This window comes from Quercus suber, unplaced genomic scaffold (assembly GCF_002906115.3).
Source record: "Quercus suber isolate HL8 unplaced genomic scaffold, Cork oak 2.0 scaffold_80, whole genome shotgun sequence".
NCBI classification, from domain to species: domain Eukaryota; kingdom Viridiplantae; phylum Streptophyta; class Magnoliopsida; order Fagales; family Fagaceae; genus Quercus; species Quercus suber.
Window position 1 is genome coordinate 1,054,159 of NW_027069545.1, and position 21,783 is coordinate 1,075,941.

The 21,783-nt window shown below is 33.0% G+C and overlaps 2 protein-coding genes across 2 annotated transcripts in view; both read left to right on the plus strand.

Moving 5' to 3' along the window:
* LOC111986126 (G-type lectin S-receptor-like serine/threonine-protein kinase At1g11410) overlaps positions 1 to 21,246 on the plus strand; it is a 42,865-nt gene extending 21,619 nt beyond the window's left edge. Inside the window, 9 exon segments of the mRNA XM_065773823.1 lie at positions 5,518 to 5,821; positions 15,707 to 16,362; positions 16,420 to 16,981; positions 19,514 to 19,707; positions 20,018 to 20,228; positions 20,392 to 20,629; positions 20,715 to 20,720; positions 20,722 to 20,854; positions 20,938 to 21,246. Coding sequence (XP_065629895.1) covers positions 5,518 to 5,821; positions 15,707 to 16,362; positions 16,420 to 16,981; positions 19,514 to 19,707; positions 20,018 to 20,228; positions 20,392 to 20,629; positions 20,715 to 20,720; positions 20,722 to 20,854; positions 20,938 to 21,246 — 2,613 coding nt within the window.
* LOC111994346 (dof zinc finger protein DOF3.5) lies at positions 755 to 2,058 on the plus strand. The gene has a single exon (XM_024026216.2). The coding sequence runs from the start codon at positions 901 to 903 to the stop codon at positions 1,711 to 1,713; it is 813 nt and encodes a 270-aa protein (XP_023881984.1). The 5' UTR covers positions 755 to 900; the 3' UTR covers positions 1,714 to 2,058.
* Positions 21,247 to 21,783: the final 537 nt, after the last annotated feature.

The window sequence follows — 21,783 nt, forward strand, 5'->3', positions numbered from 1 at the left end:
TCATTTCTAGCTAGCAATGTTAGTCTGAATAGTACTTTGTTTGTTTACTTTATTCTATTAATGTCTCCTATTGGAAGAAACTTAAAATGTGGCTATCGAGGTCTTTGCCTCCTATACAACCCTCATTCCCACCATTATGCTCGTGCCACGTAAAGGCAAACACCGACACGTTGTATTAGCCTACGGGGACTGTGAAATATACCCACCTGCCGTACGCTCTTAACGGCACCGCGAAATCCCAACTTGTCTATTAATGCAAAATCTAGCAAATCTCTCATGTGCATGGCCATGGCCATGGGGTGCATAAGCATTTCCAAGACCTCCAATACATGCACGCTCTTGTGCCCCTTTCCAACAAGTTTTACCCCTACACTCGTGCTCTTGTTGGACAAATTTAACCCTCCTACTCATGAACTAATATTGTTATTAAGGTATTCCCAAAATACAGTTTACGTTATACTTTACTCGTTAATGAGTGCAAAATAGTTAATATTGGAATTAATGTTTTCATATTAATTTATAAGATTATCTTATGTTCTTAAATTAAATAGCTCGCATTTATTGGTGTAGAGTGCCACGTTATTATACTTTAGAATCATATAATAATTATGTCATTATAAGGATAATAAAGAGTTATGTAATTGATTGTGATAAGTACTGGTGTATAAAATGAAACACACATATCGAGATAGATGATTTTTATTCCCACACTCATGTGCATGGGTTGCATAGACGTTCCTAGTACCCACATATAACTACTCTATTGGCAGTATTACATTCCTCTCCAACTGATCCTTCTCTCCCCTAGCTCCACAAAGGGAGAGAGACACACACACACACAGAAAGAGTGAAAGAAAAGGCTTTTTCTATGAAGTGTATTAGATCTGGGGCAATTGGGTCATGGAGAGAGGATGGAAAACAAACGTAGAGGTATCACCAAACTGTCCTCGGTGTGGTTCTTCCAACACAAAGTTTTGCTACTACAACAACTACAGCTTAACACAACCAAGGTACTTTTGCAAAGGCTGTAGAAGGTATTGGACTAAAGGTGGATCCCTCAGAAATGTACCTGTTGGTGGTGGCTGCCGAAAAAATAGAAGGGCTAGCAAGTCCTTAAGGCTATCCAATGATGGTGTTCAGTCAAGAAGTTTGGCTTATGAGGATCTAAAAAATGACCCGATGGGGCATTCATTCAAAGGGAATTCCATGGTTGAGTCCACTACTAGCTCATCAATGATGCCTGATGGTTCACATATCGACCTTGCACTTGTTTATGCCAACTTCTTGAATCAAAAGCCTGATTGCAAAAAAGACTTGGAGTTGCCAGAATTGCCTGCAGGTGATCATCATTTCAATTCAACTTCAGAGTTTTCAAGTGTGTCAAATACAAACTTGAACTCAAGTACTCAACTAGAAAATGGTTTTTTTGGATGTCACGCTAGTGTTTCTGAGCTGCCTTTGGAAAATTGTGTTAACACCCAGATGTATTTATCAAGTGAACAATCTATAAGGCATGACACAAGCAATTATGGGTTGCCACCATTGCCAGGTGAAGCAATAGCCTCCCAAGAAGTATTGTGGCCAAGTTCTCATCAAATGATGGTGAATCATGCATTTCAAGAAACGCAGCTGCTGGGACCAGAAGCGCTAGATCCAAATTCCTTGATTTCTAATTGGAGCCCATTCGATTTATCAAGGGATGATACTTTCTAGAGGACATGAGAGGAATGTGATTTTCTTCATCTATTTTCTTGTTTTTATTCACTATGATTATAATTATGTATAGATTAGGATGGGGAAATTACCATGAAATAATAATCGTAAAATGTTTTTATTCCCACCCCTACCCCCAAAAAAAGAAAAGAAAAGAAAATACAAATCCAGTTTTGCGATAGCAAATACACCATAATTCCATATTCAACTATGTTATTGAACTTTTTTTTTTTGTTGGAGAATCAACAATGTTATTGAACTTATGAAATACACTGGAATTTACATGAAATCTTGATATAACATGTTAGACACCATCTTAATTAATAAAATAAATTTAAACCTTTAGCTGATATGGGTCCAATTTTGTGCTAGAGAGCCTCACTTATTTGGAAATCCGCTAATTATGACTGTTTTCTCTCTCCTTCTCACACTGAAGTACATCAAGTGGGTGTTCATCTACTTGCTTCTCTAATTTTTGGAGGTGTTAATTAAGGTGTTTTCCATATTAGAGGAGGTATTAGTGATCTGGCATTTAATAGTTTCCAAAAAAGATATCTATAACCTTTAAAAGTATAAACAATCGGGAGGGTGTATATCATGTTCTTATCATTAGCTTCTTTTAAAGTTAGGTATAATTAAAAGTCAGTATTTGGTAAAATGGGGTTTTCTAAGATTGAAAATTAGTTCTTTTATGATCATAATTTTGTGTTATAGTTATTGTCACAATTCTAATGTGGTTAACTGTAAGTAGCTGTATATCACTTTTACATTTTCTATCACTCACACAATTAAACCACCTTTGATAATTTACCATACTGTGGACCTCGATCAAAAACTTAAATGAAATCTAAAAGGATTTTCCCTTAAAAGTTTTAGCCTTTCAATGCCATAGCTTTTTAAAATTATTTTCCAACTTATTGAGAAAAACATGCTGCTTAAGCCACATTTTTTCCTTGGGCCTCACAAGGTCCAAGTTTAAAAGCCGAAAACTAATCAAAAAAAAAAAAAAAAAAAAGTTTAAAAGCCGAAACCCACAAACCAACAAAATTTAGGAAAATTAGTCCAAGTCATACTGCAGACAAGGGAGTCCAACATGGCAGAACAGAAAGATAATATCAAAAGGAGTCTAATAGAAAATCCAACTGTTTCAAGTCTGCCACAAATGGGTCACAAGCCTCACAACACACAATTATATCCAACTCGCAAAGAGATTATCTAAAATTGAGAGGCTCAACAAAGTAGCCTAAGCCTGCAAAGGAACCCTACCTGTTATAAACAATGGGAAGTGAGATTTAATAGGAAGAGGAGGGAAATCTGTTGAAGTAGTTGTTTGCCACACCTTTTGGGTGTTGTGTTTGTAGGGAAACACACACACACCATAAGGATGAAGGCAAGTCCACCACAATTAATGTGCATGTCAAATCCATTTACACAGCCTTGAACTGATGATAGCCCACTGAGTTGGCCCCTATCATCATTTATTGCCCTCAACCAGCAATTTTGTTTTTATTAAAGTTGGTACACTTGTGAATTCTACCGCAACATACCTTCTATTATGCCAAGTTGGCCGCAACACAATAGAACCCAAAGACCCATTTTTATGAGGGCTAAAACTTCCCTATCTCACAAAGGTGGTTGTCTAAATTCATGACTAGGGTATTGCACAATGAAATATAAGAACCCCCACGCATGCAGTCTCTAAAATCGTTAGTATATACTTTTCGTAAGTGTTGCTATAGCTAGATGCTTATGATAAGTCGACTTTGTTACCTCAATAGTCCACAATTAGTATTTACAACTGTTCTAACAAAAGTTAGGTGAGAAATTAGTAGAATCCTAAAAAAACACAGTAATTGAAAATTAAAGGATAAAAGACTCCAATCCTGTGTATACAGACTTGTATCACGGCAAATTTTTAAACACATAGCATGATAACTCTATTGTTTTGTCAATTTGCAGAAGATGTTCTCTAAAAATTGATGGTAGAGAGTGGTTTTTTGAGTTCTTTATTTTGTTCTGTATCCTAATTTTCTTAGTCTTAATTTGCTTCGATAGTCCATTTAGTTCTGTGGTACTCGTCTTTCTTATTTGAATAAAACACTTGGTCGTAAGGATGTCTTTTTCTTGTCTTAATTTTGCTGGTGGCTAATAAATACATTGACCCCCATAAAAATATGATTGTTCACTCGTGGACCTGCTTTTAAAGTTTACTCAATAGCAATTTTTTATATTTTTTTGACCTTAAAAGTTACAAGTTAGAATCATTCTCAACCCTATAAATTTAAGTTGAAGACAAAGTAGTAATTTGCGGTAGGAAATTTACAGATTTTATGAACCACATGTTCTTGGTAGCCGGCGGTCAAGACCAAATTATATTATTAATTCAACCTTCAAAAGTTTAATAGCATGTTTGGATGTTTAAAAAAGGAGGGGAAGTAGAGTAGAGGGAGGGAGAGTAATGCAATTATCTTGTTTGGAAGTTTTTTAAAGAATGAGGGGGAGGAGTTTGGAGGAGTTTGGAGGGGTTTGGACTCCCTCTAACCCCTTAATTTTAATTCTCCCAAATTGGAGAGATTTGGAGGGGGAGTAGAGTACATAAACTATTGACCAAGTAAATTACCTAATTTACCCTTATTATATTAACAAAAGTACACAAGGGAAATGGCTAATTACTCCCTTCCCCCTTACTAATTTTAAAAACATCCAAATAAGGTAGAGGTAAATCATTCTCCTCTACTCTCCTCCCCACTACTCCCCTTCCCTCTGCTCCCCTCTACTCTCCTCCCTCTCTAAACTTCCAAACAAGCCATAAGGGTGCAAAAACAAAATTCAAATTATTCTACTGTTTCTTCTTTTTATTGGTCCCTCGTTACTAGAAAAGTTTAAAGATTAAATTAAATTATTGCCAAGCTCTGAGTTGACGTTGGCAAACTTGGCTTAGAAACTTAGAAGGCTTATCAACATTGAACTTGGTGCAATGCATGATCCCAGAAAAAGCACATGATCCAAGAAAATCACTCCCCAAAATCATCTTCGAATTAACAACACTAAAAATCCTCCAAGTACAGGGTCCAAAAGTTTGATCAAATCCAATCTTTGAAGGAGCTAGCATGAATATTCACAAAATATATATATATATATATATACCAACCCAGTCATGCAATGTTATTTTATTAGTAGTTTAATACTTGACATATAGATTGCTCATCAAGTACGCTGCTTAGCATCGTGGTTGTTGAAGTGAAAATTAAATTTCCTACCTTGATTACATCAGTAGCCCCTTGATTTGTACGCAGTGCAACTATAGCTTGGCTTGCACAATCTCTCTCTCTCTCTCTCTCTCTCTCTCTCTCTCTCTCTCTCTCTCTCTCTCTCTCTCTCTCTCTCTCTCTCTCTCTCTCTCTCTCTCTCTCTCAAATAAATTCATATCCATAATACAACCCTTCAAACTCAACGGTAAGGAACACCAATAAGTGGGCTACACATGCACAAATACATCGACAACAAATGCTAAAAACAAAATCACACAATCATTATTATTTTCTTTTGTTCAATTGCAGTGGATATATGGCACCAGAGTATGCAATGGAAGGATTATATTCTACCAAATCAGATGTGTTTAGCTATGGTGTCTTAACACTAGAGATAATTAGTGGCAAGAGAAATAATCACTATCATGTTGCAAGTCCATGGCTAAATTTAATAGGACATGTAAGTAACATATATTATCAATTTTTTTTTTTTTTTTTTGAATTGATGAACTTCACCGTAGACATATCAAGTATGATACTGTTACATTTTTAGGCTTGGGATTTATGGATGGAAGGCAAAGCCTTGGACATAGTCGACTCATCATTGGGTCAAGCATATCCTACTCATGAAGTTTCAAGATGTATTCAAATTGGGCTTTTATGTGTGCAAGAACAAGCGATGGATCGACCAACCATGATAGAAATTTTATTCATGTTGGGAAATGAAACACCTCTTCCTGCACCAAAAAAGCCAGCATTTATTAATAGAAGAAATATAAGTAATGGTCAAGACTCATCAAGTTCCGCAGGAGCACCTGGTTCAATCAATGATGTAACCATGTCTGCACTCGAAGCTCGTTGAAGTATGCACTTATTACTTGTACTACAATTTCATATTTGAAGAAATACAATGCTTATGGTACTCTATAGAACACTCTCGTAGTGTTCTACCAATAAACTTGTGGTAGACGTTTAAGTTTTCTGTGGTTTGAAAGAACACTTTCTATGTTATAATCTCTTCATTATGGCTCAAGGTGAAGAATTCTAAAATGATCTCACGTGGAGCACACTCTAGAGACAGGGTTTTCTAATTATTTAGGCTTGAGAAGGTTTGTTCTTAGCCAAACTTGATATGGTAACTTTTCTCCTCAGAATTTGATGAGAAAGCGTTAGTTTTATATTAACAATCATTAGTTTAAGTCACTACGCCTTCAAAGTTAGTTATAGTTTGTTACGATTTCGCTTGAGTGAGCAGTCTAATGAGGGTTTAGCAAACTCTTGGAGACAACATAATTATGCCAACTTCAAATGGTTACATTTTTTTTTTCAAATCCAAATTTAGTGAAATTTGGGTCAAATTTAAAGTCTCAAATGTATACTCTTTTTTTTTTTTTTTTTTTTTTTTTTTTTTTTTTTTTGTTATCGCCAAATAAAATCACATCTAAGAGAGACTTATAAAAGTTGTTGTCGCCATGTTTGCTATTCTTTGAACTTCTTGGAATACCGATTGAGGAGCAACTTCAATATGAATGTGCTTAATCATCTTCTTTAATGTTGCAATATCATCTATGATGAGAACATTCTCCAAGTTAGTTAGGCGATGTGTCTAAATTAGCTTTACCCATTAATTTGATCTTAGAGAAAAGATTATCTCCCTGAAACCATGCTTTCATGCCTCATATAATGCTTCTCTGATTGTGGATAAATGTTTGTTCTCATCATTGCAAGAGTGCCATAAATAACAACCTTTACAAATGGACGATTTTTTATCACAAAGCCACCTCACAGAACATGTGTTGTCGCACTTTGCACTAACTCGTTGGTTTATTTAAGTATGTGTTTAATATTTCATATTTAGACGTGTGGGCTGATATACAATATTAAATTTATATATTTCAAAGGGTAGAGTCCAGCATAGTAGCTTGCTTTGGGGCTTTCGTGCCCTGTGCATCGCCCATGTGTTGTTGCACTAAGCATGGGCCTGGTACTGTACAGACAGAACAGCGTACTCCCCAAAAAATAAAATAAAGAAGAGAAAAATAAGCTGAAGAGGTTGGCAATATTACTACTTAATTAATAAAGAATTGTTACTAATGGTATGCCATATACATGTAACCTAACTCCTCTCAAATTATTGGAAATTCTAGTTCATGATCAATTTTTTTTTTTAGAGAAGTTTAGTTCATCAATTGTTCTATACTTATAAAGATGAGATTGATAAGATTTACCAGTATTGTGTATCAATCCAATTCGGATGGTCCATNAAAAATAAAAAAAAAAAAAAAAAAAAAAAAAAAAAAAAAAAAAAAAACCCATAATGTGTCTCTCAACTAACATAAGAAAATTTTGAAAACATGCTATTACCGTAAAGAACTTTATTTTTTATTTTTTTTTTAGGGAAAGGCCCATAAAAAACTTAACACATTTAAATCTCAAAATCCAAAACACTACACTAAAACCAAACTCTAACACAATTCTATTAATGAACTCAAATATAAAATGTTTTGGCACCAAAAAGTTGCCAACCTCTTAATGATGGATGTTGAGATAAGGATGATTATTTTAGAGGGAGACTTGAAACAAACCCTTATGGTGATACAAAGCTTAGATATGTGAATGATTAGTGGCTTAGAACAACTGCATCAGTTTGTACAAAATTTATTATTTATTTTAATATAAGAACCAACTTTTTCTGTTTTACACAGTCACTTATCCAAAACTCCCACATCAGTTTGTCTATTCTACCATCTATTTTATTTAAATAATTATTTGCCTCACTTTTTATTATTATTTCTCTCAGCTCCCTTTTAACCAATATAAATACACACTCTCTCTCCATTCTTGAACACATTGCCTCCATGGATGAGAGCTCCAAGAGCCTCATTTCCTCAAATTGCCTCTCCCTCTCCCCCTCTTGGTAAAATCTCCTTCTCCCCCTCTCTCCTTCACAATTAGACGTCACCCCCACTGCTCAAACCCTTAAGTCACCACAAGCATCCTTCGTGCTAGGACATATGTGAGATTGTTAGAGATATATGTTATGTAAATTGGCTAATCTTTTGACAAAACACACTTTACTTGTAATTGGGTAGATCTAGGATGAGTTTAGTACTTCAAGAAACAAGTGTTCGAGTTTAGTATTGAATCCATACAAGTCTAATCAAGAAACAAGTGAAGAAGTACTGTTCATTAAAGTTTGACAGATATCTCGACAGAAGCCTTTCTATCGAGGTTTAATGTTAAAGCTCGACAGAAGCTGTATTTGTCAAGAATTATGAAATTAGAATTTCCAAATCAGATTTCACCCATATCCATAGGTATTTGTGTAGGGTTTCTTTTCTCACAACTCTAGACATATGTAATGATTATTTGAGTGCCGTAACATGGGATGCAACTTGATGCAAAGTGATTATATATGCATATTGTGACTGGAGACAATTTGCCTTAGTTTATAATATTCTTAGTAAAAGCTACTGCGTCTTTGCATCAAGGGTTTTGTAACTAAGAAGTTTCTTGATCTTCATTGTTGGATGAATTGAAGAACTTTATAGCCAACATCTTCCTTAAGTTGGTGTGTTAGTCACGTACTGGGATCCATGCGTTATCGGTTTGTCATGTACTGGGAGTCGTGCATTAAAAGAAATAAAATGAAAATAATAATTCCTTCTTGAGACAATTTATTTAAGTCAAAACAATTTATTGGAACAAATTGATGAGTCTTACTTGCATCTACATTATCATCCATTTTAGCTATATTAAAACAAGATTTTAAAATATAAACATCATATTCTATGATAAATGGAATGCAAATTTACAAATAAATAAAATTATAACACCTTCTTGAAGGGGTTCATTTAAGTCAAAACAATTTTTTAGAGTAAAGAAGTGAGTCTCACTTGCAACTACATTCCCATCCATTGGTGCTATAATATATATGTATTAGAAATAAAAATTAATATCATACTAATTTGGTCCTATATTAAAACAAGAGTTTAAAAAATAAACACCATATTCTATGATAAATAAAATGTAAATCACAAATAAAATAAAATTATAATACCTTCTTGAAGTGGTTCATTTAAGTCAAAATAATCTTTTGGAGCAAAGTATTAAGTCTCACTTGCAACTATATTACCATCCTTTGTGTTACAATATACATGTATCAAAAATAAAAATTAACATCATATTAATTTTAATCTATTTTTAAAAAATAACTATGAATCAAAAAATATATATACAATAATGTTACCATTTTAATAATTCCTCAATCCTTCATTGACAATTCTTCCTCTCTTCTTCTCTTTGATATTGGTAAAGGGGAAGAAATTGAGTTTGATATTGGTAAAGTGAGTTAAAATAGATAATAAAATATTGATAAAATAAGACTTAATAAATAAAAAGTAAAACGGAGAAAAATGTGTTAAAAGCTCAATTTTGTTTAAAGAAGAAAAATGCCCCTTGTCAGCCATGTCTTCTTTAGGAGGGCAATTTTGTTCCAAGAAGAAAATTCATCTTGCCTGCCGTGTCTCACTATTTCTCCCATTTATTCAATTTTTATATTAAGTGGGACCCACACTATTTGAACTGCACTGTGATTATCAACATTTGCCACAAATATATAATTTTAAGAGCATCCGCAGCAGTGGTGCTAAAAAGCCATATTGGTATTTTTAGCACCTCAAATACCTAAAACCTTTCTGCAGCAGTGGAGCTATATGTAAAAATTTTACCTTTTCTGCTACAGTGCACAGCCATCTATAACTGTGCACTGTAGCTCCAAAGCTATAAAAAAAAAAAAAAAAATTATATATTTTGTTTAACTTTCTCTCTCTTTTCCATTAAAATATTCTCTCTCGCTCTCTCTCTCTTCCTTATCTATCTTTTCTCTCTTTCTTTTCGTCAAACACAGAGTCTCAACTCTCTCTCTTCCTTCTCTACTCTTCGCTATCTTTTCTCTCTTCTTTTCGCATGATCGGCGATGGTATGGGTCAGTGGGTCGGCGATGGCTGGTCTGGTTCGACGATGGTCTGGGTTTGATGGTGGGTTTTGTGCCTCTTGGTCTTGTTTCTTCTCTCTCTCGATCAAGCTTAAATGTTGGGTTTGATGGTGGTCTGGGGTGCTAGCTCAACACTTTTGGTCTGAAAATTAAGCTTAGATCTGTTGGGGGAACATCGCTGATCTCCCCAAGCCCCATCACCGATCTATTCCGCCGACCCACCCTAAGCCCCATCGCCGATCTGTTCCGCCGATGTCTACTGTGTTGATGTTTTATTTTGTCTATGATTGGTGATTTTATTTGGTCTGGGTTGAGAAAAAAGATTAAGGATTTGGGTTGGTGGTTTTTTCTTTCCTACTATGGACTACTGTTGCTATTGGTGGTAGTGGTGGATGTTTGTGTTGTGCTAGTGTTTTTTTTTTTTTTTTTTTTAATTTTTTTTTCTATGGATGTTTTTATTATTATTTTAATGAGTTATTTATATTATTTTAATCAAATAGCTAAAAATATAGCTCCATTGCTGTGGGGTGTGAAGAGGTAAAATAAATAAAGTGACTTTTGTAGGTGCCAAATAGCTATATTATTATTATTATTATTATTATTATTATTATAGTAATTCTAAAATGATGCACCAATATAGACAGATATCGTAATTTTCTATTCCAATTGCTAATCTAAATAGAATTCAAAACCTTGGTTCAAATGTATCACTTGCCCTAAAGAAAAGAAAAGAAAAAACTAAATATAAATTTTTAAAATTTTTTTGAACCCTTTAAAATATAATTTTGAACACCTGGCCCTAAAAACTAATGAAAAAAAGATAAGAAGAATAAAAAAGAAATTAAAAAATGAAAAAAGAAGACGAAGATTTGTAACCAAAAAAATAAGGAAAATAAGAGAACATAAATTCACAAGCACAATAGAGGAAGCTCAAGTCTTAAATTGAATCCCTTATAAAAATTTAGGTAAATTCATAAATAAATAAATAAGTAGGAAGAAGTGTTTTAGTACAATGACATAATATTGAAAATGATAATGTGAGTATTCACTGGCATAATATTGTCAAAATGGAAACGTAAAACCAACACAAAAAAAAAAAAGGAGAAGTGTTAAAATTAACAAAGGCATTATATTGTCGTGGAGAAGCATTTTAGTCCAATGATATAATGTTGTCAAAATTAACAAACACAATATTGCCATAGCTCTTTTCTTTTACAAGCTCAAGAGTTTATGCCTAACATTTCAAACAAAATATTGGATTCAATCCCATTTAACTTGAAGTACATTTTTTTTTTCTTTTTTTCGCACCGCATGAGGAAGTACAATTATCTTTCTCCGGACATGTTAAGATGTTATGGTCAACATGCTTGCAAAGGCCACAAGACTTCTTTTTCTTTCTTAATTCTCTTCCACCTTTCATTCATTTTTACTTTCAGCAACCTTTTGTCTTTGAGAGCGAAGGACAATTAATGAAGCAACCTCTATCAATCATATTATTAACATTAGCATCAACCATATTTTCTTTCTCTACTAAATTTTCATCATCCAACACTAGTAATTTTTTTTTCACTTAATGATGCGTCATGAAACCAACGTGGTGGTAAATACAAAGATGGAATTTGGTAATAATCTTTATGAAGGAATACACTAAGTATGTGATGGAAAAATATACCCCAAAATTCAAATTCTTACAACTATGATTAGTCATCTTACCATCCCATAATACCTTGTATCTTTGACTAGTTTCATCTTTATAATATTGTAGCACAAATTCAATACTATTTTCTTGAAGCACTGAATATTGTGTTACTCTCCAAACTTTTTTTGAAAAATCTTGAAAGCATAGGACATCAAAACATTATATGCTTGCTCTCCTAATGGTGACATTGATCTTAAAGAAGAACCTCTATATGTCTCCAACATCGTATCATGTGATTATGTTTGCTCAATATCTTCAATGCCAAGATCAACCTAAAATTCCAAATAATAAAATAAATTAAAAACTTTTATATGACACATGAAGACTACAAATATTAACAAATAAAAAATATATATACAACAAAAGAAATCAATGGTAAATAATGATTTACTTGTTTGATGAGTTGGATCAAGTTTGTGGAGAACTAACAAACCGTTTAATAAATGCATTTATGCTTTCCGATCATCCAGTTGTTTTCATTCCACCAAAAAAATTCCCATGAAGGTAACATGGTACCCAAAAGTTCTTGATTTGATATAAACCAATTACATGTATGTTAGAGAACACGTTATATTTTGTCATAACTTAAAGCCGTTGATTGTCAAACTCTTCACATGACTCTAACTTATATAACTTATAAAAGTCCATGCACCAATTTGAATATTGATTATGAAGAATTGATGTAAACCAACCACTAAATTTAGCATGCTATAAACAAAAGACATGTTTTGTAGCCAGCAATTCTTTTGATATTGCCTCTGTAATTCATAGATTTTGGTCCGTCAAAATTGCCTTGGGTTGATCCTTTATTAACCATGCAAAAGTCTACAAATCAAATACAAATTTACTAAAGCATGAAAATATTTCAAAGGATAAACATTATTATTCTACTAATTAATCAAATAAAATTTAAAAAATAATTGTAAAAATTTACAAGACAAAGAATGTACCTTCATTAACCATCAAAAGACACTTGTTGTTTCATTTAGAAAAAGTGCACAACCAAAGAGAATTGTCTTTCCATGATTATTGACATTAACAAAAATACCAAAAGGCAAGGGACGGACCTACAATAGGGCCACTGTGTGTGTGTGCTGAAATTTTAAATTTTCGTCCTAATAGCCCCCCCCCCCCCACACTTAAAAAATAAATAAATAAAAACTGGTATACAAAAAAAAATCATATGATGCTGAAAACTAACTAACTCTCATCCAAAAAATAAATAAATAACCGGCAAACTAAAAACTACAAAATAAAAAATAAATATGGACTGAAAACCTAAATTACAATTCTCAAATTTGTACCCTAACCTCACTCTTCCTCCACTCAACATCATCAACGCCTCCAATCTTCATCACTGCTACTGCTGTTCTTTCCCTCAGAGCTACTGCTACTCCTCCTCAGATCTGGACTATTGCTGCTACTCCTCCTCCTTAGATCCTTTCTCTATTGCTTTGCCTTAGCCGGTTAGCCCTTTGTCCTCTGCCCTCTGCATTTTTTATGAACTATGGTGTGTTGATTGTTGTGTTTGTAAGTTGTGACTTTTTATGAATTGTTGTGTTATGTCTCTCAACTATTGTGTAATTTTGTGGCTTTTTGTGTGGACTGATTTCAGTGGACTACTTATAACTTTTTTTTTTTTTTGGGGACAGGTCACCAGCTGTAAAAAAAAAAAAAAAAAAAAAAAAAAGCCAAAGCTGTGCATTTCATTCTTCTCAAATCATTTTGCAATCTTGTCCTCTCTTTTTTTTTTTTTTTTTTTTTTTTTTTTTTGACATGTGTATTTTATCTTTGGATGAAAATACAATTTGTTGATAGATTTCTATAAGCAAAAGAGTCCTGAATCAAGATAATAGGTAGGCTGGGAATGCATTATAAAATCACATGTTGACAATGTTTAATTGAAAGCCATCCTTGGAGACATTAACACGTTTTGGCAAAATTGTTAATAGACTTCCTACAAAACATTTTTCATCATTCTTCTAACAGATTGCTTCTCCAATTTAAAATTTTATCCAACTTCCATGCCATTTAAATACTACAATTTGAATCACAAAATTTAAATAAATAAATAAAGAACTTTAAAAATTGGATTCTAACATGAGAATAATTATTATTTTGAATGGCAGTAGGTATGAGAGTATCAAACATCTTGCATTTTACATGGTGGGATGCATGTGTGTATATTTAAATTGTATAAGTCTAAGCATTTGAGTACAAGTAATAGGTACTATAACATGATGTTTTACTAGTGAAAACGTTAATAAAGTTGAAGGAAAACCAGTCATGATTGGATATGATGTCCTTGCTATAGGAGCGAGAAAAAAAAAAAAAAAAAAAAAGCCACATACTTAAACCATATTTTGAGAGAGTATGCTTACTATTAAACCTTACGAGCATCGATTTCTTATGACTTAAGAGAGGTTATTTTGAGAGAGTGCGTTTACTGCTAAAGTTTTCAAGGCATTCGTACTTCTTGGATCTGTTAGGACTTAGGAGAGGTTATTTTGAGAGAATATGTTTACGACTGAATCTTATGAGCCATTCACACTTATTGGATTTGTTAGGACTTCTTGGCTAATCGGTAAAAGATTTTTTTTTTTTTTTTTTTTTTTTGCATTTTTTTAATAAAAAAGTTACCACCAGACTTAGCATCTATTGTGTATCTCTGTTTCTGTTTATTTTTAATAAAAAAAATTGCAATTATCATTTAAATTTATGCATGATTGTCTCTAATTTGGATTGATTGGTAGAGTAGTGTTGCCTCTACTCATCTTTCAATTGATGGAATATACAACCATCGCATCAGCATATCACTTGGTAGAGTATACATATTTTGCTATCGACAATTTGGCTGTGGAGGTGGAGCCCAAAAGAAGAGGAGGAGAGAGAGAGAGAGACATACTGCAGTGGAGAGAGAGAGAGAGAGAGAGAGAGAGAGAGAGAGATAGACATACTTTTTTGGGTTTAGAGATAAGTATGGAATGACATAAATAAGGGATAATAAATGAGATCGATAAGAATATTAGCATTAATGAGTATCTTTTTTTAACCGTTGGATCTACTTAAATCCAATGATTTAGAAAATGTGTAACCCTTTAGAGTTACACCGGATGTAACTTGAATACATCTCTTATATTATAGTTTAATTTGAATGATATTCCTCTTTTACCCACACAAAAAAAAAAAAAAACAAAAAATGAATACAAATTATCTATTCTATTTTTTGTTTTTCACTTTATATTTCACCAATTGTGATATGCCATTTTTTTTTTTTTTTGAATTGTTTTTCCATTTTAAACTTTGGTCATTTTATAGGGAAAGTAAAAGAAAACACTTGGCAAGTTTTAAATTGAATGCAAATAATTTGTCATATTTTTTGTATTCCCATTAATACTACACCAATTGTGGTATACGGTATACTATTTATTTAGTTTTTTTTTTTTTTTTTTTTTTAAGTTTTAAACTTTTGTTATTTTATAAAAAATTTAAGGTTACATTTGCATTTTTGAATTCAAATTTTAAAGTGATGGATTTGAAATGCCTTATTACCAAATCCATAAATATTTAAGTATGTCATTTCTAAAATTCTATAGGGCCATAGGCTAAGAATTTATTTCAAATTCAATAATTTTATGGTTTAAAATCTTCGACAGATTTATTAAATCCAAATCCTTAATGCTTTGTAAACTATCCAAGTAAGGCATTTGAATTTTAATTACCAAAAATCTAAATCCATAGACTCAAATTCTACCATCTAAATACACCATAAAAGAATACTAGAAGTTTATAAGTATAGAGGATTTGTATTCAATATATTAATGCCTAACATCTATGATTGTTCTTAAAAAGAATGTCTATAATTGTTCATGGATCAATGTATTAGAACAATATCCCTGCCAGTGCCGCAACCTAATATCAACACCCGCACTGCCATCTTCATGCATCAAATATCAAGACTCATCCACTCAAACCTCCTCATTTTACTTAGAAAAATGACCTAGCTCTCTACAACTTCACTTATCATGATCATGTATTTTGCTAAAGGGTTTCTCTTTCTACTTCCACAAACGTTGCTTCTATTCCTTCTCCAATTTGGTTTTTCGCAAGACACCATAACTATCAGCAAACCCATTAGAGATGGTGACGTTTTAGTCTCTAAGGGAGAAACCTTTGCACTTGGTTTCTTCAGTCCTGGAGTGTCCACCAACCGCTATGTTGGAATTCGGTATTATAGAGCTCCAGAACAACCCGTGGTGTGGGTTGCAAACAGAGACAATCCTATCAATGATACTTCTGGTGTTCTCTCAATTGATGTTCATGGGAACCTGTTACTCCATGTCGAAGATCGAAACCAACCCATCTGGTCCACAAATATTGTCACACAATCAAGCAACAATAATACTCATGCTCAGCTCATGGATTCAGGAAATCTAATCTTGGTTCTTAACAAAACAAGTGAGCTACTGTGGCAAAGCTTTGATTATCCAGCTGATACAACTCTTCCAAACATGAAACTTGGGCTGGACAGAACAACTGGTCTGAACCGAATCCTAACATCTTGGAAGTCCAAAGATGATCCAGGAACTGGAAATTGTTCCTATTTGCTCAACACCAATAGCTCCTCCCCAGAATTGTTTTTATACAAGGGCAGCATTTTGTGGTGGCGCTCTGGTCATTGGAATGGCTTTGGATGGAGTGGGGTACCGCCATTGTCACATCCTAACTATCTCTTCAATTTTAGTATTGTGAACAACTAGACTGAGACTACTACGAGCTGGGTTGAACTTCTACCAGAAATATTCTCAAGATTAGTAGTAGATGAATCGGGGTCTATTCAACGCTTTCTGAGTAGAGAGGGAGATCATGGATGGTTTTCTCTAGGGTCAGCACCATTGGACCGATGTGACAACTACCGCAAGTGTGGTGCATTTGGTAAATGTCAACTGCAAAATGATACTGAATTTGAGTGCACCTGTCTACCTGGGTTCCAACCCAAGTCACCAAGTGAATGGTCTTCGAGAAATGCATCCAGTGGGTGTGTAAGAAAGCGTGGACAGGCATCTATATGCAAGAGTGGTGATGGGTTTGTGAAGGTGGAAAATGTGAAGCTTCCGGATAGTTCATTTGCACGAGTTGATGAGAAGCTGAGTTTGAAGGACTATGAGCAACAATGCTTGGAAAATTGTTCTTGCGCGGCGTATGGAGGTGTGGATGCGAAGGAGGAAGTCGGGTGTTTGAGATGGTATGGTGAATTGATAGATACAAGAGTGTTGAATGGGGGCCAAAATCTGTACGTACGTGTGGATGCGCTTGAGTTAGGTACTTAACAATTCTCTGGTATTTCAGGCAATTTTTTCCTACCATGCTTGCATACAATGTTAAAAGAGAAAATATTTTATAACTTCTTTCATAGTTATTAACCTTTTTGTAATTAACTAGTCAATAATCTATGCAATAGGTGAGAAAGTCTGAAAAAATATGATTTTTTTTTTGCTTAAATATAAAAATTTGATAATTATGATGATTATATATAAGCTTTTATTGTGATTGAAATTGTAAATGGAACTATCTATTATACAATTTAATGAAAATATGATTCGCCAAGATTCGGACTTAAATATAGAATAGAATTAAATTTTGATTAAAAATATATATTTAAAATAATGATATATAAAATTGTGAGATCTCAAAAATTTATGCAGAAACAAAAGATGAAATCAACAAAAAAAGTCATAGATTTCAATTAACTTATACTACATATTATAGATTCTTATGTAACAAAAGTGGCATGACTTATATGTTAATTTGAAGAGTGATGTTATGAATATTACAAATTTTATTACATAAACATCACTAATTGATATCGTCAATTAATATATATATATATATATATTGAGAAATGTTATGTTCACACAACTTTCACAACAAATTACATTCCTTGTGAAGTGTTTTTGGAAAGGTGTTCTTGAAGTGTTATGAATATATATATATATATATATATATTCCTTGTGAAGTGTTATGTAGCACTTCTTATATTTATTTTTTATATTGTTGAAGTGACACCAATTACATTCATTGATATTGGTCAGCTTCAAGAATTTAATGCTAAAATTATTAGTATATTAAATATTTTCCTTATATAAAATTATCTTACTTCTATCACAACTTATTTACTAAACAACATTGAAAAAATAATTATGAATGAAAATAATTTGCGTAGTGTGCACCGCTTATGTTACATACATGACTAGAGAAATTTTATTCTTTTCGATCAGGTCATTCCATGGGCTTCTTTGCCAACAAGAGGAGGCTGGCAATTCTAGCAGTGGGCCTACTTGTTATTACTTCATTACTCATTTTCCTATTTGTGCATTTCCTAATTAAGAGGAAAAGGAAGGGTAAGCAAGTTTCCTATTGATATTCTTTTTCGATCTAAAGTTGCATGTGTGAATTATAAGCATCATTTAGGAGCAAAGTTTACCACAAAAACACCAATTACATTCATTGATATTGGTCAGCTTCAAGAATTTAATGCTAAAATTATTAGTATATTAAATATTTTCCTTATATAAAATTATCTTACTTCTATCACAACTTATTTACTAAACAACATTGAAAAAATAATTATGAATGAAAATAATTTGCGTAGTGTGCACCGCTTATGTTACATACATGACTAGAGAAATTTTATTCTTTTCGATCAGGTCATTCCATGGGCTTCTTTGCCAACAAGAGGAGGCTGGCAATTCTAGCAGTGGGCCTACTTGTTATTACTTCATTACTCATTTTCCTATTTGTGCATTTCCTAATTAAGAGGAAAAGGAAGGGTAAGCAAGTTTCCTATTGATATTCTTTTTCGATCTAAAGTTGCATGTGTGAATTATAAGCATCATTTAGGAGCAAAGTTTACCACAAAAACCTTATAAATTGATTTGTTGGTGTTTAAACATAGAAAAATATAATAACATTAAAACTACTTTCAAATTTACTATTTTTTTTTTTTTTTTAAATACAAGATAGAAATTTTACTCTAATCTAATCTAAATGTGTATGTGTGTGAAGTTTCCTCATAATTCTTACCCTTCACACCCCACAAATACTCATACTTGTAGAATAAATACCACACCAAGAATGCGTAGCGGTTTAAATTTACTATTAAAGGTTTACAAAATGGTATTGCAATTAATGTGATTAGTGTCACATTAAGAACACAATCACCACCAGCAAGTGTAGTGCAACGGTTGCAAGCCCTGGGAAAGATCTATCACTTCGAACCAAGTGCCAAAAGATTGTGGGTTTGAGTCTAGTACTAATCCATACTTTCTAATATGCAAAAATCAAGTAGCAACACGCCCTGCTATACACTGCTAGTGCCCATGGGCTTACAAAAAAAAAAAAAAAAAAACCTTAGTGGCAATGCACAATGGAACATGGGGCAATGATTACACACACAACCTCCCCCCTTCCCCCCTCTCTTTAAAAGTTTAAAGAACACAATAACTTTTTTAATTACCTTCTTATGTTGTGTTTAAAAGTTGGCACACCGGTTTGTAAATCCTATATATGCAGTATAATTCATATGCTAAAAAAAAAAAAAAAAAAAAACCTTAGTGGCAATGCACAATGGAACATGGGGCAATGATTACACACACAACCTCCCCCCTTCCCCCCTCTCTTTAAAAGTTTAAAGAACACAATAACTTTTTTAATTACCTTCTTATGTTGTGTTTAAAAGTTGGCACACCGGTTTGTAAATCCTATATATGCAGTATAATTCATATGCTCTTAATATTACACAACTGATTAAAATGATTACAAGCGTCATTGGTAACCATGCTTACATGAGGACAGGGAGGGGAAGACAACCCACATTGAACAGTAATGTTACTGCAAGTTCAACAACCTTTCAAGATTCTCAGAAGCTGAACGAAGGTATAGAAAATCTAGATTTACCATTTTTCGACATAAGCACCATCCTTGCTGCCACAGACAACTTCTCTTTCGCTAAAAGGCTTGGACAAGATGGATTTGGCCCCGTCTATAAGGTGCTTCACCTTGCTAATGATAAGCATCTATTACATGTGAATCAATTCTTATTTATGTTCCACAACAATTTTATATATCTGGGACCAAGGTTGCGGTGGATAAGCTAAGATCACAAATGCACAAATTATTGGGCTGAAGTTCTCACAATATGTTATTTTAATTTCTAATCACCCACGCACACTGCTAGGATGATTTTGGTGGAAGTGAAGGGCAGGGATTACAAATGGCACATGCATAGTATAAATGTATAATGGAGAAAAAAATTATTATAATTAGTTAATCACTTTTAAGTCTCAATTATAATTGCAGGGTCAACTAGCCAATGGGCAAGAAATAGCAATAAAAACACTCTCAAGAAGTTCAAGGCAGGGTAAGTAAGAATTTAAGAATGAAGTTATGCTAATAGCAAAACTCCAACATAGGAATCTTGTGAGGCTTTTTGGTTGTTGCATTCATAAAGAAGAGAAGATGTTAATCTATGAATACATGCCAAACAAAAGTTTAGACCTTTTCATATTTGGTATGCCATTTCTTCCATCACATATAGCTTTCAACTATGTAACTAATTCTTGTTTTCAAGCACTATTACTTAAATATGGTTAAAATATAAAGGTAAATTATGATAATTTAAAATTAAGTATAGTTTGTATATTGTTGATGGAAGTTTTCATGCTTTGGTCCAGATGAAATAAAAAGAAAAATCATGGATTGGAGGAAGCGATTTGAAATTATTTCTGGTATTGCTTGAGGAGTCTTATATCTTCATCAAGATTCTAGAGAAAAAATCAACCATAGAGATCTAAAAGCAAGCAATGTGCTACTAGATGCTACAATGAAGCCAAAAAATTCAGATTTTGGTTTGGCTAGATTGTTCGGAGATGACCAAATTGAAGCGAATACAAATAGAGTTGTTGGCACATAGTAACCCTCTCTCTCTGTCTCTCTTCAAATGCTAAAATCAAAAGTCAGACAAGCATATTATTCTTAAGAATTTGTTTTACTGCAGTGGATATATATGCAATGGAAGGGTTATATTCTATCAAATCACATGTCTTTAGCTTTGGTGTCTTAACACTTGAGATAATTAGTGGCAAGAGAAACAACCACTATCTTGCTAGAAGCCCCTACCTAAATTTGATAGGACATGTAAGTAAAATATATTATCACTTCATTTTGAAATAGTGAACTTCACTGTGGCTCTAAGGTTATATACTATTAAATTGTTTTAGGTCTGGGACTTATGGATGGAAGGTAAAGCCTTGGAAATAGTTGATTCATCTTTGGCTCAGGTATATTCTGCTAGTGAAGTTTTAAGTTGTATTCAAATTGGACTCTTATGTGTGCAAGAACAAGCAGCAGACCGACCAACCATGGTAGAAATTGTATTCATGTTAGGAAATGAAACTGCTCTACCCCAACCTGGCAAGCCAGCATTTATCAACAAAAGAACTATAAATTACGAACAAGATTCATCAAGTTCTACAGGAACACCTACGTCACTTAATGATGTAACCATTTCTGTGCTTGAAGCTCGTTAAAGTCTGCACTTACTAGTTAAACTACACTTTCATACTTGAAGAAATACATTGCTTGTTCTTGGTTGAACTGTAGATTTTTATAAATTTCCAAAATTTATCTTTTGTTTGAGATATTATGGACGAAAGGTCTAAATCTGTAGTTAGCTTATGTACTTGTAGAGTAAGCAAACTAATTCTAAGTGAATTAGGGTTAGCTAAGTTTAATTTATAGTTATCTAGTATATAGATTCAACGTTATGTTTATTGTAATACAATGAAGTTGTATAGTTAAGATGTAGCCATCATAAACTTTCCTCTATGGATATAAGTCATTAGGTCAAACCATGTCTTACTTCTGTTTTTCTCTTTTATCTCTTTTAATCACTCAATCACTTAACAACTTTAGCATCATTGAAAATTTAAATTTTAAGTAATGTAGTACTTGATGACATGAGAAATGTTGAGAAAATTTACTAAATTAATTTTTGTGACCACCTCATTGTATCAATTAAAATGAAATGACAAAAATGTCCAAAAGTAAAAATTTTCAGAGTAAAA